This window comes from Podarcis muralis, chromosome 10, assembly GCF_964188315.1.
Source record: "Podarcis muralis chromosome 10, rPodMur119.hap1.1, whole genome shotgun sequence".
In the NCBI taxonomy this organism is placed as follows: domain Eukaryota; kingdom Metazoa; phylum Chordata; class Lepidosauria; order Squamata; family Lacertidae; genus Podarcis; species Podarcis muralis.
In genome coordinates, this window is record NC_135664.1 from 53,507,487 (window position 1) to 53,524,401 (window position 16,915).

The 16,915-nt window shown below is 40.6% G+C and overlaps 1 protein-coding gene across 10 annotated transcripts in view; it reads right to left on the bottom strand.

The window, feature by feature from the left end:
* Positions 1 to 16,915, bottom strand: part of MYBPC1 (myosin binding protein C1) — a 93,033-nt gene that overhangs the window by 52,836 nt on the left and 23,282 nt on the right. For 5 of the 10 annotated variants that reach the window (XM_077935041.1, XM_077935042.1, XM_077935036.1 and 2 more), the window contains exons 3-9: positions 16,198 to 16,239; positions 10,225 to 10,260; positions 9,824 to 9,847; positions 8,856 to 8,891; positions 7,438 to 7,542; positions 5,337 to 5,485; positions 3,661 to 3,778 (exon numbers count right to left, since the gene is read on the bottom strand). In XM_077935041.1, the coding sequence (XP_077791167.1) occupies positions 3,661 to 3,778; positions 5,337 to 5,485; positions 7,438 to 7,542; positions 8,856 to 8,891; positions 9,824 to 9,847; positions 10,225 to 10,260; positions 16,198 to 16,239 (510 nt within the window). Of the gene's footprint in view, positions 1 to 3,660; positions 3,779 to 5,336; positions 5,486 to 7,437; positions 7,543 to 8,855; positions 8,892 to 9,823; positions 9,848 to 10,224; positions 10,261 to 12,802; positions 12,840 to 16,197; positions 16,240 to 16,915 lie in introns of those variants that run through there. The other 5 variants (XM_077935038.1, XM_077935044.1, XM_077935037.1 and 2 more) reach the window with 4 other exon arrangements.

Sequence of the window (16,915 nt, forward strand, 5' to 3'; positions counted from 1 at the left end):
TTTTCTACATATTTCTTAAAACTTCCAAATAAAGATCCTTTACTCTGGTATTTAATATAGCATTTCTAGTTCTGATCTCGTTAGCCTTCTTTAACGCATACATGTGTGGATTTTAGGGTGGTGATAATGTACTACAATTGGATTCTTTAAACCAGTACAACCCTGAGACCTTCTTTTGATGGTGCCTCTATCTACTACCTGAGCAACAGGTGTGAACCACAATGAAGCCATTGTAGTAAGTCTCACTGCAATCAACAAAGGTGAAGAAGGCTCTCATGCCACTTTTTATAGAAGTAAGTCGACAACTTGCCTTCTACTTGTTAAAACAATTAACCAGAACTTGATGCTTTAGAGCAAAGGAATACACAAGAGGAAATCCCAAATGAACACTGGATGTACCGTAATTTGATTTCACCTGGAAGGAGCTTCTTTTTATTAAAGCTAAAAATAGCAGTGGAACAAGGAAGAAACAATAGCATGGCATGATCAGAAAAACCAAGTAAATAACTTCTAAGCGTTAAGCTCTGGGCATCACTTAAAATTTCCTTCATCCCCAATGAAAATACAACTTCTGATTCAACTCAGTAAGAGATCTGAATATGGTCAATAACATGGAGTTGAATTTCACCCAGTGTAAATTAGACATGTAATCAGATAAAACAATTCACTTCTATAGAAAGTTTATGCACGCAGACAGGCTGGCTCCTTGCCTACAAGCTACTGAATGCACACAGACTTTGAGGCTTGTCTGGTTAATTGGCAGTCAGCTGCTGGACATTCCATTAATTGTGTCCTGCCTCCCTGTCTGATTAATGAGCACTCTGACCTTGGTAATTTGGTAGGCTTGTTTTCCTAGGATGAACATCTATTGGGTTAGCTGCCAGATTGCTGCAAGGCTGGGATATTTGGAAAGCTTGCCTAGATGTGTCTGGCAGCTGAAGCCACAGGGCCAGGTGACCAGGCTTTAGGACCCAACAGTAATATTTTGAGGGACAGAGAAGGTCCTTTGCACTTGGATAGGCTTTGTTTTTGTCTTAGTACACAAATAAAGGAAATGTTAATGCCAATCCCATGGGATCAATGAGACTGCACACATCTGCAAATGTAAAGGTGCTTGACATATATTAAGCCTTGCGCTTACAATTACAATGGCTGCTTATTTCCCAGACTTAGAAGCCTAGTCCTTCAAAAGCTTCTCAGAGGGTGAAAGTCATCACCACAGCTTTAAAATCCCACCAGATGGAGATATGGAATCCACTGTGATGCTGATGCTGCTGTTTCCCAGGTTCCGACAGCTGACCTATCTGGGGCCAAGTCATTCTGGAATAAATTGATTAACTATGAACCCTGAAATTTGGAATCCCCTGCAAACTGGTGCCAAGGTTTTGCAGTTATTCTGCAGTGCAAACTGCGTTTTACAGCAGCACCCCCAAACTGAGTAATTGATAAACAGCTCAGTGGGTAGAGCATGAGCCCCTTAATCTCAGGGTTGTTGGGCAAAATATTCTTGCGTTGCAGGAAGTTGGACTAGATTACCCTCATGGTCCCTTCCAACTCTACAGTTCTATGAAACCAGGGGGAGTGGCTATCACCCCATCATTGTCTGAGTCTCTCTAAACCTCTGCCAAAAAATTTCAATAATTTTAGACCTCCCTTTACTTTGGTGGTTCTATGGTACTAAATGTCCATCCTGCAAAAAGGAAGGTCATTATACTTCACTATGCAAGCTTTTTCCATTTGTAAACAAATGTTCATCTACAGCAGATACTTCAACTGTGTGTATAGATCTTACATGCAGGAGGGCATAACTTAATATTGACCAATGCCCCACTCACATGGCCATGTCTGTGTAGGCACTGCTGCTTTTGTGGTCAGGGGAGATTTTATGAGTCCTGTGCTCATATCCACATATCTATACATTGAATATACACATGGGGATTAAACAGACCACAATCTATAGTTAATCTAACTTTGAGTGGCAGTGGCCGACAGTTATTGTGGATCTTTGAAAAAACAGATTGAGCCGTTAGTTGTAGGAACAGTCTAGAATAGACAATAAGTGAAGTCTATCCAGCTTTGCTCTCCGCATGTTTCAAACCCATTAGAAAGAGCTGTCCATGTTCTTGGCCTGTTCACATGAATAAACTGTGCAACTGTGCACAGTTTTGTCAACTCCTCCTCTGTCAAAGTGAACAGGACAGAGTTGAATAGTGTTTAGGACTTTTGTGGCTCTATATACTCATCCTGCAAAAAAAAGGATCATTATACCTCATGATGAAAGCCCTTCCTGCCTGTAACCAAATACACACACCCCATATGCACACTGTGGTACCATAAGATCTGCCAGCATTGCATTTCATTCTCTTCTCTGCAAAGATTTATAAAATTGCTTTCCAACTGAGTGTGGGACAGTGATATTCCAGGAACTTAGTATTCTCTCTTTCTCTCTCTCTCTGAGCCTCATGATGGGTTTGTAGCAGGCAAATTCCTTGCTAAGCCTGAGGTGAGGTGAAGGGGAGTCCTTTCTTTGACCTACGTCATGGACAAATTTGTAGAGTCTTGAGCTGTCATCACTGCCATATAAATTTTATTCCAAATATAAACTGCAAGCTTCAGCAAGCTTCTCAAATAATTGCTTCGAGAACTTAATGTGATTTCACTGACTCAAAGCATCTTCTGAGTCATTTGTAGCCTGCTGGAGCTCTGTGAAAGTGCCAAGTTGCTTTAAAGCAGAGATTACATAAATTCACAGAGGATAAGTATTTCCGGGGGGGCGGGGCGGTATTAGCCATAATGGCTATATGAAACCTCTATATTCATAGGCAGTACTGTATACAGCAGCAACCTCTGGGGTGGGGGTGGCTACTGCCTTGTGGACTTCCTAGAGGCATCAGGCCACTGTGGGAAACAGTGGATGGTATCCAATGATGCACCAATTGGGTCCTGTTGGTACAATGAGACTTCCTCTATTCCACTCCCCCCCAAATCTGCTCTGGCAGGTTCCCCAGTTTTGAGGGTGCATGGAGGAGACAGGAGAGAAACATGAAGTTCTGTTGCACTCATTGAAGTCCCTTGCTGCAGTGTGGGATAGAACCCAGTGGGCTTTGATCAAATTCAGCAGGGTTCATATTCTTATGGTGAGATTCTCTATCAGTGGTCCTTTGAACCCCTTCCTTCTCAAAGCTACACATCCCAGGACTCCCTAGTGAACAGAAACAGCAGAATATATCTTCACCTCAATTTTTGTCCTAGCATGCCTCAACTTAATGTCCTCCAGATGCTCTCATTTCTAGGTAGACATAAACCCAGGCTCATCTCAATTACGCGAAGTCCAAGAGAAGCCCATAATGGATAGAGCCCAGAGCACATCAGCAGAACTCTCTTCTCACTGACACATTTCAGCCTCCACAAGTCTTTCTTCCAAGACAGTCCCAAGATTATATCACTAACTGCTCATGTTTGCATCAAAATAATTAGCACAACTCTAAATGAGCTGACGTTGAGATAAAAATAAGAAAAAGGAGCCTGAAACCTATAGACACCTTTCAGTGGGCCTCTGAAGCAGGCTTAGATATAGGCATGAGGAGTTCAGATAAACATGACCTGAAATTCTGTTAGATATTTTGTGTTAAAGAAAGAAAACATAAAAGGGATCCTTACCATGGACTTCCAGATCAAAAGAGCAACTATCAACCTTATCCTTATACGTTACTTCACACCTATAATTTCCTGCATAGTTTTCCTTAGCTTTAATGATTTGCATCTCAAATGTGTACATCTGAAATCCAAACATACAGTGCAATTGTTAAATTAAATTCAGGGAAATTCTCAGTAGCTGAAAACACATTCATACACATGTATCTACAAATATTATATACTACATTAATTTACTAGGATTAAAGATGAGCGGATGTTACTACTGTCTTTACTTTTGCACAACTTTTAGCCATAATTCTATTCTGCTCCCAAATTCTGCTCTGTGGTTTTTAAAGCTGTTGAGTCGTCTGTTGTAATTTTTGTCACAGCAATAAACCCACAACAAAAATTCTAATTAAAAAAAATCCTATTGGAATACAAATATCAAAAACCTATTTAAATGTGTATTTTCTTTCAATATATATATTCAAATGCAAATATTGATACGCTTAAGCTGTTGAGAACTGTGCTTCAGTATTTGCAGAAATGGAAAAACAGTGGTAACCTAAGTTTGAATCTACACATTAGTCCGAGAAGGATGGATTGTTGCTGCAAACCACAGGAGGGCAGAATGCTTCTGTGCTGGGGTCTTGCTTTTGGGTTTCCCACAGGCACCTGGTTGACCACTCAAAGAACAGGATGCTGGACTAGGCAGGCTATTGGTCAGATTCAGCAAGCTCGTCTTATATTCTGATGGTTTCGATAATTTCATACAAGAATCCACAGAGGTCAAATTCCTCAAGTATTTCTATTTAGGGAAGGACCCTTAGCCACGCTGAAAAGGAATCAGGGGCTTGAATTGGGGTGTTCCTGCTTCTTTGTATATTTACAAGGCAATTCTGCACATGACTATTCAGAATTAAGCCTTTTTTCAATAGGATTTGAGACTGCACTGTTAATGATGTCAGAGGCTGAATTTTTATTACCTTTAATTTTTATTCAATATCAAACAATCCTTGCAAGACATTGGCGGGGAGGAAGAATTGGAGCAGGGCCACAGGATTTTGGGGGAGCCAAGCCCGCTCCTTGAAAAATGGAAGTCTGAAGTCCCTCAGCCCCCACCACGTGAAGGGCCTGCTAGACACCAAACTGTTCAACCACCAAATTTCATAGTAGGAGAAAATACAAGCCCTAGGTGGAATCCAGTTGTGGGCTAACACAATTGTTCCATCATCACAAACATTTCTGCTTGCCAGGTGGAATGATCTCTCCTCTACTGCTGTTCTAGGGGGTTCTCCTGACTCCCTACAGCAGGGAAAGGCATGGGGAGCACATAAGGGGAGAAGAGGGCACAAGTCCCATTGAACCAGTCAGAGTCCTTGAACTGGCATGTCTGGGTCAAACCCTGATAAATGGGTACATGAGATTCTGCTCAAATGCCAGATTTACTTCTGGTGCAAATGCACTGGTAGGAGCACCAGATTGGTTCTGCTGGTGTGTTTGCACTGTGCCAACCTCTCCACGACCTTGTCCATCTTGATAAGCACACACTGAGCTACTTCTGGAGATAACCTGTTTTAATGTTACCGCTCTCACGAAATGTCCAGTTCAGTCAGGGCTTCACCCCCTGAGCTTATGTCCTTACTACCAAGTCTGGATTTTAGAAACAGGTAAAATTGAGTCCTGCCATCCCTCCATACCTTGGTTTGGCGCTCAAATGTCTCCTTTAGCTGAAGGTGCTTCCCTACTTTGCTTGCCAGGTCCATCCATTTCCCTTTGAACCACTTAACAGTTGGCTTTCGGAGAAGATCCTGGGCTTCAACTTTTGCTATAAATGTAATATTTTGTCCTTGGGAAAACAAAAGAAAACATTAGTCACATTAGAAACATTACTACTCATATGATAGAGTAGTAATATGTTTGTGGAACTTTTTAAATCCTCATGAAGATTTATTAGAATTTTAGTGTAAACTTCTCCTAGTATAGTTACAGATAGGTAGCCGTGTTGGTCTGCCATAGTCAAAACAAAACAAAATTCCTTCCATTAGCACCTTAAAGCACCTGTGTATCTGAAGAAGTGTGCATGCACACGAAAGCTCATACCAAGAACTAACTTAGTTGGTCTTTAAGGTGCTACTGGAAGGAATTTTTTTTGTTTCTCCTAGTATAGACATTTTGCCTAGTACACACATTTTTTTGTAAAAATACGTGTGGTTTTGTACATGTCACATGGGTGAAAAACTGCATTATAAAATTTGGAGAAAGATTAATTTTGGAGGATGGTAATTTGTGTACTGTTTAGGAAGTGTGATTGGGTAGGTTTGCCTTTAAATGCAAACAAAATTTAACTTCTCCCCCATATGCAAACTGTTATGTACTGAAGTTCTCACCCTGGGCCAGCAGGGGGATACTGTAGATAGTTATGCAAATGAAGGATCGAAAGTGACGTTCAGTGATTGGATAGTTTTAGAAAGTTGTTACAGTAACAAGGTACTGGAGCTCTATATAAGCAGGCTGACTGAGCCCTTCAGCTCAGTTCAGTTCTGGCCTCAGAATAAAGAAGAGCTGTTTGAAGAATCGCTGTGTCGTCTGATATGTTCGCCCACAACTTAACACAAACTATATACAGTTTCAAAAAATATACATACATCAGGTGCCATCAAAGAACCCCTTAGTTGTAAGAGCATCTGTTATATTTGAGCTATCAGTGACCAAAATCCCATACATTCCAAAACTACATAAACCCATAATTAGTTGAGCAAGCATTTTTTCTCTTGGTCTCAGCAGGGTCTCTAGAAACAGGCATGTAACCCATATGTTGCAACTAGATAATCATAATAATAATTTTATTTATACCCCGCCCATCTGGCTGGGTTTCCCCAGCCACTCTGAGCGGCTTCCAACCGAATATTTAAAACAATACAGCGTCAGACATTAAAAGTTTCCCTAAACAGGGCTGCCTTCAGTTGTCTTTTAAAAGATGCTGTGTGTATGGTTTTCCTGCTGAACCCACAGAAGGCTGTGCACATATGTGAGGCTGTGCACATAGATTCCCCTATTTAAAAACTAACATTCCAGCAATTGGCTGTCCAGAAAAAGGAGGAGAGCCTGAATCCAGTCCCCCCCCCCGATTGTTCCTGTTTTCCTCTAAATAGCTAGATCAGGGGTAGGCAACCTAAGGGCCAGGGGCTGGAGGCGGCCCAATCGCCTTCTCAATCCGGCCTGCAGATGGTCCGGGTATCAGCGTGTTTTTACATGAGTAGAATGTGTCCTTTTATTTTGGGGGGGCATAGGAATTCATTCATTTCTCCACCCAAAATATAGTCCAGCCCACTGTCTGAGGGACGGTGGACCAGCCCACAGCTGAAAAAGGTTGCTGACCTCTGAGCTAGATGATTGAATTTTAACTTCTAGAAAGGGCTCTGCTGCTTCATATGTGCTCCTGGATTAATCAGCCATTAAAATTTATTTCCATATGAAATTTGAAAGTGTAATCTCAATATGTTAAAGTCTTTTGAGCTTCATAAAGCATAAGTGTATAGCTGAATCCTGTGCATGTTTACTCAGAAGCAAGCACCACTTTGTTTAGTGAGGCTTATTCCAGGCAAATATGCATAAGATTTCAGTCTTAAATATTTTTGGGAAGAGGGGCAATGGAGGACTAATTGATCATTTGAGAATACCAGAAACTACAGCATTTGCTGAAGCTAAGTAGGTATAGCCCTATTCAGAATCCCATGTATGTGTAATAGACAAATTAATATATACATATATATTTTAAAAAATTGTTACAGCACTTACCGACACTAATTGTTCCACCCTTTGGTTTTTCAACAAATAAAAGGGATTTCTGTGAATTGTCTTGCTTATCTCCTTCTTCCTGAGGGCCATCTCCCATAGACCATACTAATATGGAGAAAGAGGTGAGAAATTAACTTATTGCAATAAACCTTGCAATCTGATTTCTTTATTTTAGCTCTAACATGCCCTTCCTTTAAACTACAACTACTTCAAAGGGTACTTACGTTCTCCGTCACATTTTTTCAGCCTGACATGATGTTATTGGAAGCAAAAGGATAGAAAATTCTTATTGAACACAACTTTCTGAATGGAAATGCCCTGTCTGTGGTGATGGAAAATTATAATATTGTGCTGGTCTGTGTCATTGCTTTCACAGCAAATAAATACAGAAATAGTTGTATATTAATAGATATATACTGTATAGATGATATATTAAAACAGACTGTAAAAGCTTAATGTCAGTGTTAATTGGGGAACAGCTGAATAGTTTTTCTTGCAAGTGTTGGTAATTAAGATCTTAATCCTGCAGTAACCAATAAAGACTGTGTAAGCTCATCTGTGGAGAAACAGTATCTGTACAGAGGCATGCCTTAAACATTACGGCATTGGGGTCTTCTTCAACCCTATGATTCTATAATTCCATCATTCCCAGTTTGATTCTGGTTGTGTGTGGAAATAACACAATTTCACATAAAAATAACTTCCATGCAAAGTAAATTCCATGAAAATATCAACATTGTTCTAGTTTCTAAGGAACAGCATGCTTTGTCAAACAAGGTATGTAAGACATATGTGCCCAAGGGTCAAATGTTTAACATGAGTCTTGGGTTGTTGTGTTGGTTTTTTTACATCCCCACTGTAAAAATTAGTTGCAATCTGTTAAAAAAAAAGAAAAAGAAGAAGGAGAGGTCTGTGCCTAGGTCTTCCAGATTTATTTTCTGGAATGATCTATGTTAGCCTCATGTAACCTGCTGCCCTCAGTGGTTTTGTTTTGGATTACAATTCCCATCAGCCCCAGACAACATGGCAAATGTCCAGGGATAATTGGAGTTGTAGTCCAAAACATCTGGTGGGCGCCAGGAAGACACCAGGCTGACTTTTGTGCTCCAGAGCTCCATGTGAGCAGACGCATCTCTTTTCACTCCAGTGAAGTGCATGGAGAAGTCCTTGCTCACATGGAGTTCTGCTTGTGCACTGGAACCTCATGAAGCTTTGAAGCAGGATCTTTTTTCTAGATCTGAAACAAATATAAAACAAAAACCAAAGGTTAGCATGAAGGGTACAAAAGTCGGCAACCGCATCTGTCGAAAAGTAAGCTACAATAAATAGTTCATTAATAGTTATTGCATTAGGAGAAAATTGGAATGTTTGGGGGTCTTTGTTCTTCCTCCTTTCCTTTCTGTTTTAGAAAATCTCACCTGAGTCCTTTCTCTCTCCTGACCGATTAGTCCCACCTGAAAGGTAAGAGTAAACCGGATGATGTCAAATCAAAAACTATACCTTGATTACTATACTGGCTGTGTAGGATTGGGAGCTATTGTCATATGCTGCAAGGGGGGGGGGTGTAGAACTAATGGGGTTGTCTAACCAGTGGAAGGAGAGTGGGAAACTTCCTAGGGGCTAGTAAGAAGACATAAGATCCAGCAACATTGCTGCAGCTAAGCACATCAGGGTGAGATTGATGCCTGGATAAGATAAATAAAAGGGCATTATCAGGGCACATAGGTCTATCTGTGGCTAATAGCCATGATGTGTAGATGGAAACTTCATATTCTGAAGCCATATACTCAGCAGCATCTAGCTGGCCACTATGTAAAGTAGGATACCAGGCAAGATGGAACAATGGCCTGATCCAGCAGAGCTCTTCCTAGGGGCACTGCCCAATGTTAGTCATATGCAGAGAGTAGACCTACTGAAATTAATGGACATGCCTAAGTTAGGTTTGCTCATTTCAGTTGGTCTACTCCAGCTGGATGCAGCCCTAGGGGACAATTTGGGGACTGTGAGTTCCAGCAAGATAGAAAGACTGGATATAAATCCACTATCTTCTTTCAGAGTGACAAGTTGTGTTTCCCTTGAAGTTCCATTGTATGCAACAGAACTTGCACACCATTCGCCAGAAACAAAAGCACCTTGTGCTTTCAGTGTTCCTAAATGCTTAGCTTTGGAGCATATAGTGGCTAAGAAACTCCCTTTACACGCTTATTGGGTGACTCTAGGACATTGGAGATGGGGACAATGCAGGGATCCTATTGCAGAAATAGTAACAGGCCTTCAACCCCCTGGTTAGATGGGCTCATGTCTGGCTGACAACAGAAGAACCAGTTCTCGTTAGTTCTCCTCATCATAGCAGACAAACACTGTGAAATGGAATAGACCGCCTAACCTGCAGTTGAAGTGTCATCTTCATCTGTAAAAAGAAATACATAACAAGTAAAACAAAGCAAGCAAGGAAAAGGAAGAATGAAAGTTATCCTTTTTTTTTTTAGTACATATGAATGATAATGAGGAACCTGCAAGAGAAGGAAGGGAAACCATGATAGCTGGAAACAATGGTAATGAAAACTGCAAACTGATGGAGAAAGCTTTATGGGATCGAGCAGCTGGAATGGTCAACTTCAATGCTTCACGCAAGAACAAAAAAAATGGGATGTAATGTGTGATCTATTATTAAAACATGGGTATGAATGAGAGTTTTCAGAGTGGTTGTGTATGTTAGAAATATTGAGGGGGGGAATGGAGTACAAAAAAGCCACAATGAAAATCAAGGTCAACCATAGATCTGACCTTCTGAAGAGGATGTCATTTCACTGACGTTCCCGTCTGCAAGTAAAATGTGTACATAAAGGATTTTTTATATAAATATATATATATACACACAAAAAACCCACTATAATTAGGAAAAAAAGACTCCATCACTTGGCAGAAGATGGCTCCAAATTAATGAGACTCAACCATTACCTTTTCTTCTTTCAAATTCCAACAAACTGCCTAGATAAAAACTATATCACTTACATGATCAATAAGGACTTGGTCAAAATCAAGACTCTTAGGTCCCATTCCTTTCAGTGGAAGACTTAAGCACGTATCTAGCTCTTTCCCATCCTAAGTTAACAGGGCCTAAGAGTCCACCTATTTGTTATTGCAAATAATAAAGCAATAAGAATTCTGTTTAGAATTCACATATTTCCTGTAATCTAGAGAGCAGAAGAGCACATATATACTCTGATGTGATAATTAGCAGTGGTCTAGATTTAAGATGTTAATATCTTGAGCTATAACCAATAAATATGCATGTTAGGTCATCCTAATTCCATGACAAAATACACATCCCCCAATACTCCACTATTACAATTATATAACAACTTAAAGTTTAAGATGGGCAAATGAAAGGAAAAAGGCTAAAAGGTCACTGGCAATATTTATATTGTAAATAAATATTACTGGAATAACTTATGTTTTACCTCCGTGGAAGGCCACAGAACAAATACGAGTGACGAAGACATTTCCCACATGGTTGAAGTAGACTTTCAAATACATTGCGTGAAAACCACTTCCATCACATTTTAGGATGTCTGTCTGACACTCTGTCTTTTTGTTTTTAAAGTGATCTTAATATAATTATGGAAATTTGCTATCCATAAGTTACACTTAAATGATTTAAAGAAGTTCCTGATGAGAAGAATCAAGCCATTTTAAGAAAAGGCACACAGTATGAAGAACAGAATAATTCAAAATTTCAGAACATTATATCCACTTACCCATGTAAGAAAAGCATTTTCAAGTGAAATCATCCAGAAAAGGTGAATTCTGGCTCCATAATAATCAGTGACTTGACTTCTGTTTATTTACTTGGAGCCAGGATGTCACATTTTCAATCACATGAGTAGTCAAGCTCTTACTTATGTGATTAGTCCCGATCCTGCAAACATGGAAGTATGCATGGTGTCCCTGAATCAGGGTATGCTTCTAATCAAAAATTTGAAGATTATGTTACTCATATGAGTAAATGCTTTTGAAATGAGGGCAGTTCTATATATGGAGCAAGTGCATTTTCAAGCAGCCCATTAACACAAGTTTTAAAAAGGCAGGAATCAGACTTGATTTTGGCTTCAAAATTATTGTGATTTTCTTAGGCTAAACTACACATTACACTGTAAATCTGTTATTACCTTCCTGACTTTTATTTTATAATGAAATGTAGCTATACAGGCAGCTGTCAATTTGCTAGCAGCAGCAGTGGAGAAAGTTATATTAACCTTCTTTCCATGCTCTGTTCACAATCAAAACTTCCTCCTCAGCGACTTTTGTCCCACATGGGAAAACACCACCATATTTCCCACCACAATAGGGCAAACAGCAGCTGGGAAAATGGAACAGGGAAAGAGTTAAACATACACTGCCCATGAACCACTAAGATGAGCAAACTGCATTTTAAAAAAATGTTTTCAACAGTACTGAGACATTGCTTTTGAGGCCAACTATTAGCCTGTTGACCCTTACAAAAGAAGTCAAAGCACTGACTCACACTAAAGGTACACAGAAGGAATTGTTTGATCTCAGGAAAATGATGTATAATAACAATAACAATTATTTCTGTTGGGTACATTTAGGTTTGGAACACCTGCAAATTCCATGAGCTGCAAGATGGCCTGAAGATGCTAATCTTCAGAGTTATGATCATGATAAATGATAGCCTTATGATAAATGAGTGAACAATATGAATATTGTGCTAACTGATCAGAATGCAACAACTGGCTCCAAGACTGGCAGTTAATCAAAGTCACATAAATTCACACTCATCTGTCTTCTTCACAATAGTGTTCTTGTTGTGGTCAATGTAAACATGAAGGAAATACGTAATCTGCTCAGTTCAGTCAGCACAATATATGTGATGTCATGCTTGTTATCCAAGTGGAAGATGATCATCACACAAAAGAGTGGTCTAATTTGTTATTATATTGTTGAATGATGTGAGAAACTGGAAGAACAAAAAGCAGCTGGTTGGTGTGTAAGGTGACAACTGCAGATTCACCAGTCAGTGCCATTTATATTTTCTAAGCAGAAAAAAGTTAATACCAACCAGTCTGTATACCCCCAGGACATTAAAATGTGTTGTGAACCTCTATGGATATCAAGGTAACATACGACAGCAGAACTACTTTGACAGATGGGATGGAGAAAAAACCTGTAGCAATCCATCTTTCCTAATTCTTTAGTTGCTAGAACTGGATGAAGTGGTTGTTTAATCAAAATGGAAGAATGATTCAAGAGCGATCAGTTTAAAAATGAGAAAGTGATGATCTAATCTATGTTAGCAACATCATCTGTTCAAAAGATAACAAATACCCAAAGAATATCAGACCTGATGGTAGAATTACGATCATTATTTCACTCTCCTTTTCTTCTGCAAGTAAAATTTTAATGGAATATAAATATATTTAATAATGGAACTTGTGAAAAGAGCTAAACAAGAGGAAGGCATTCTGGTGCAAACAGATTTCTTTACCACAAAAAGACGTATACCAGTTGGGTAGATCAGGTGATTCACTAAAGCAACAGTTTCACTTGATTGAAGAAAGTTGACCTAACTTTAACCACCTTTTCCAATCTATTCCCACTCTGTCAGCACTGGCGGAGGAAGAGGAGTGCGGGGGGAGCGCACCGCCCCTGGCAGCGCAATCCCCGGGGTGCCATCATGGCTTCCACCCCCGCCTGTGCTGGGTGTCCCGCCCCCGGGATGTGTGCCAGCCCTGCCCCCTCCTGCTCTCCACCCCCCAGTGCTGGAGCATGAAGCTATGCCACTGTCTGTCAGCCCACCTATAAAGGGAGCTTCTATCTAAAAGTACAAGTGTAGTTCTACACATGCAGTATTATCACAACTGAAGTTGACCTCTCATCTAGAAAAGCCCATCTTATCCCTCATCAGTCCAGATCCACCTAAGAGATCTACCTTGACTGATGTTTGCTTCATGATGGGAATTTGCTAATACTCAGCAGATGCAAAGCATCATACTTAGACTTTAAGACTTTAAGTAGTTACAATATATGGCCAGCAGTACTGCAATGTGGTCTATATGTTATTTCCTGTTCATCCTGAATGCTGGAGCTTGCCAAGGACACTTCTGAAAAATTAGGGAGGTGGCATTGCAATGATGGTCTAAGATGGCTGGAGGGGCCTACAGTCCACTTGATCGTCGTTTTCATGGAGGTGACCTGGTAGAATGGCTCAGATTCACTATTGGCCCATTTCAACAGCATCCTTGCTTGCAAAAAATATGCTCTTATTCCCTTACTCCCTTACATGAGTGGATGCCAATACAATCGTGGATGCCAATACAATCACATCTGCATTATCATAACAACATGGCAACCAAAATGATCAAGGGGTGGGAGGAAAGGCTTCACTATAAAAAAAAAATAGTATGGAAAAAAATGAGCATGGGGAAACATAATATACAAAATTATGCATGGTAGGAAGAATGTAGGTAAGGAGAAAAACCCAGGGTCATCCATTGAAGCTGAATGGTAGGAGATTTGGGAATGACAAAATGAACTACTTCTTTGCACAGTTAAAATGGCAGCACTCTGCTAGCAGAAGATGTAGTGATGGCCACCAAAATGATGACTTGAAAGGGGGAATTAGACAATATTGGATAAAAATATTAGTATCTCCAGTGTCATGATGGGAGGTGAGCAGCATTAGAGGGCTAATGAGCAATTTAACAAACAAACAAACAAATTCAGCAGAATCAATGAGAAAACAACACTTCCCCAGAAGTCTATGGAATGGTCTACCTTCCTCTTTACTATACATCAAATGGTTTTTTAACAGTATGTCAGGCATGGGGTACCTCTAGTTCCCATCATCTCTGGCCATTGGTCATGGTTGCTGGGGTAGATGAGAGTTGCAGTTTAGTGACATCTGGGGAGCCAAAGGGTCCCCATCCCTGCAGTATGTCATCAATGTAGCAGGAGAGTGTGCTTTTTCATATTTGCAAGTTGCTGATGGGGAGGCTCCAGTAGTACTAATGAAATTTTATCTATGTCCACTTGCCAGATCTGCTACGGTTGCTCATTAGCTTTAAATATAGACGCCTACGTATGTCTATAAAAGACAGCTGAGATTTTATACAGAGTTTTGATGGAAACTTCAATCAAAACCACAGGGGAAACAATCAGATGTTTGAGTAGATCACAGAACCTAGACAGATGAAAATGGAACATGCAGGTAATTTATTAGATGGGTGGATACCTGGATGGAACCTAAAGAAAGAAATGAGCACATTAATTTTATGTTGTTATTTCAGGAAATGAGCGCAGTTCTGGTAGCTATGTCTTCAGCACAAAAATGAAGATGAATGAAAGCACATTGTGGAATGTAATATGTGAGAGTACGTTGGTAGTTACGTAGACACACATGACAATGCTGGACAAACAGAAATGTAGAACGGAGTCACTGGAGGATAACATAGTGAGTTTGGTGAGGCTGCTGTACATTCAATTATTCTGTAAATAAAATAGATATTAGATAGATGACAGAGATCTAGCATTCCATAAATGCAAATTAATACCTTGCTTCAAAACACAAAATTTAGAACTATGTAGTATGGATTGCGCTGAAGCTTGCATCCCCATCATTACTTGGAAACAAATAGTTACCCAGGGCATACCCCAAGGCAGCCTTGCCCAACTTGGTAACATCCCAATATTTTGGACTGCAACTCCCATCGATCCTAGTCAGCATGTGCTCACCAGGTTGGACAAGGCTCCCCTAAGAGTTGTGGAAGGCTGGGGGGGGGGGCACGGCGTGGTTTGTTTGCAGGGCATCATGGAAGACTGTAGGACAGAAAGTCTTAAGGATTCCACCTGACATGCAGAATTAGTGGTAGAAACATGCATGCTACCTTGAACTCTTTGGAGGAAAAGCAGACCATAAATGCAATAAAAGGTAAAGGTAAAGGACCCCTGACAGTTAAGTCCAGTCGCAGACGACTCTGGGGTTGCGGAGCTCATCTCGCTTTACAGGCCGAGGGAGCTGGCGTTTGTCCGCAGACAGTTTTTCTGGGTCATGTGGCCAGCATGACTTAGCCGCTTCTGGCGAAACCAGAGCAGCGCACGGAAATGCCATTTATCTTCCCACTGGAGCAGTACCTATTTATCTACTTTTTGCAATAAATGAAGTAATAAACTGAACCAGGAAACAAAGAGGTAGCAAGAGCTGGAGTGACACGTTTTTGCTGCTCTTCTCTACAGCTTGGCAGCAGCATTGCACATCAATAAAAGTTACTGGACACTTTTCAAGGGCAGGCAATATTCCTGTGTCAAAGTTACTAAAGCAGAGGTTAGGCCAACATGGTGTCCTCTGAATGGCACCAGACTCTAGCTTCTGTTATCCCTGCCCATTGGCCATGCTGGCTGAGACTGATGGGAGTTGGAGTCCAACTACACCTGCACATTGTTAATACATCCTATCCCCTGCACTAAATCATAAATGGCTGTGGTTAGGCCTACCCTCTCCAAGGATGGGTTGAATGGGCATACCAGCTGAAGCAAGTAAATGGGGAAATGAAGGGGGAAAAGCATTGGCGGTGGGGGAATCCAGGAAGCCATATGAAATCATACCAATGAAATGAAATAAAATTCAAAACTGTATGGGGAACTGGAAGAAAGAAGAGAAAACATACATATGACCTATACTGCTGTAGCATCTACTGATATGTTGCCTCCTTCTAGCTTTTGGAGAACAACTGCACTCACCTTGGTTAGGTGCATTTCCATCTTCCTCAGGTTTATTTTGTTCTGTGTAGGAAGTAGAAGCAACATCTTTTTGAGAGAAAACACCCAGATCATCAACATTTGTGCTGGCGTACCCGCCTGCAATGCTGGCACAACATGTTTAGATGTTGTACAAGCACAGCAGCCACTACGCCCCGGGGAATTAATTGCCAGAGGCTGAAAGTGTTAGACCATTAATATAAATGGAAATTAACTGGATCCTATTAGCATGTCAATGCTTGTTGGTTAGGAAAGGGACCATATCTCAGTGGGAGGACACATGCTTTAGATACAGAAAGTCTCAGATTCAGGTCATGGAAAAGGAATCTGAACAGGTGATGGATAGGCAGCCTCTGTCTGACAGCCAGTAGAGCTGTTGCCATTCAAAGTAGATAACACTTGGCTTTAGAGGTGAGGGTGGGCAAGGTTTACAGCAATAAACAAAAATTCTGCCAGGAGTGGGTGGGACCCCATGATGGCCCAATGAGAACTGAGCATGCTCAGTGACCACAGAATGCTAATTGATACTGGAATGGGGAAGGGGTGGTGGAATGCAGTATCTTGAAAAAGGGCATGCCTGGCTGAAACCCTGAACAGAAGCCCTCAAGAGCGTAACATTATTATTTTTTTGCTGAGGTCCCACTCATTTTACATATATGCAAACAATCTGGATAGCTCAGTAGAGCATAAGACTCTCAGG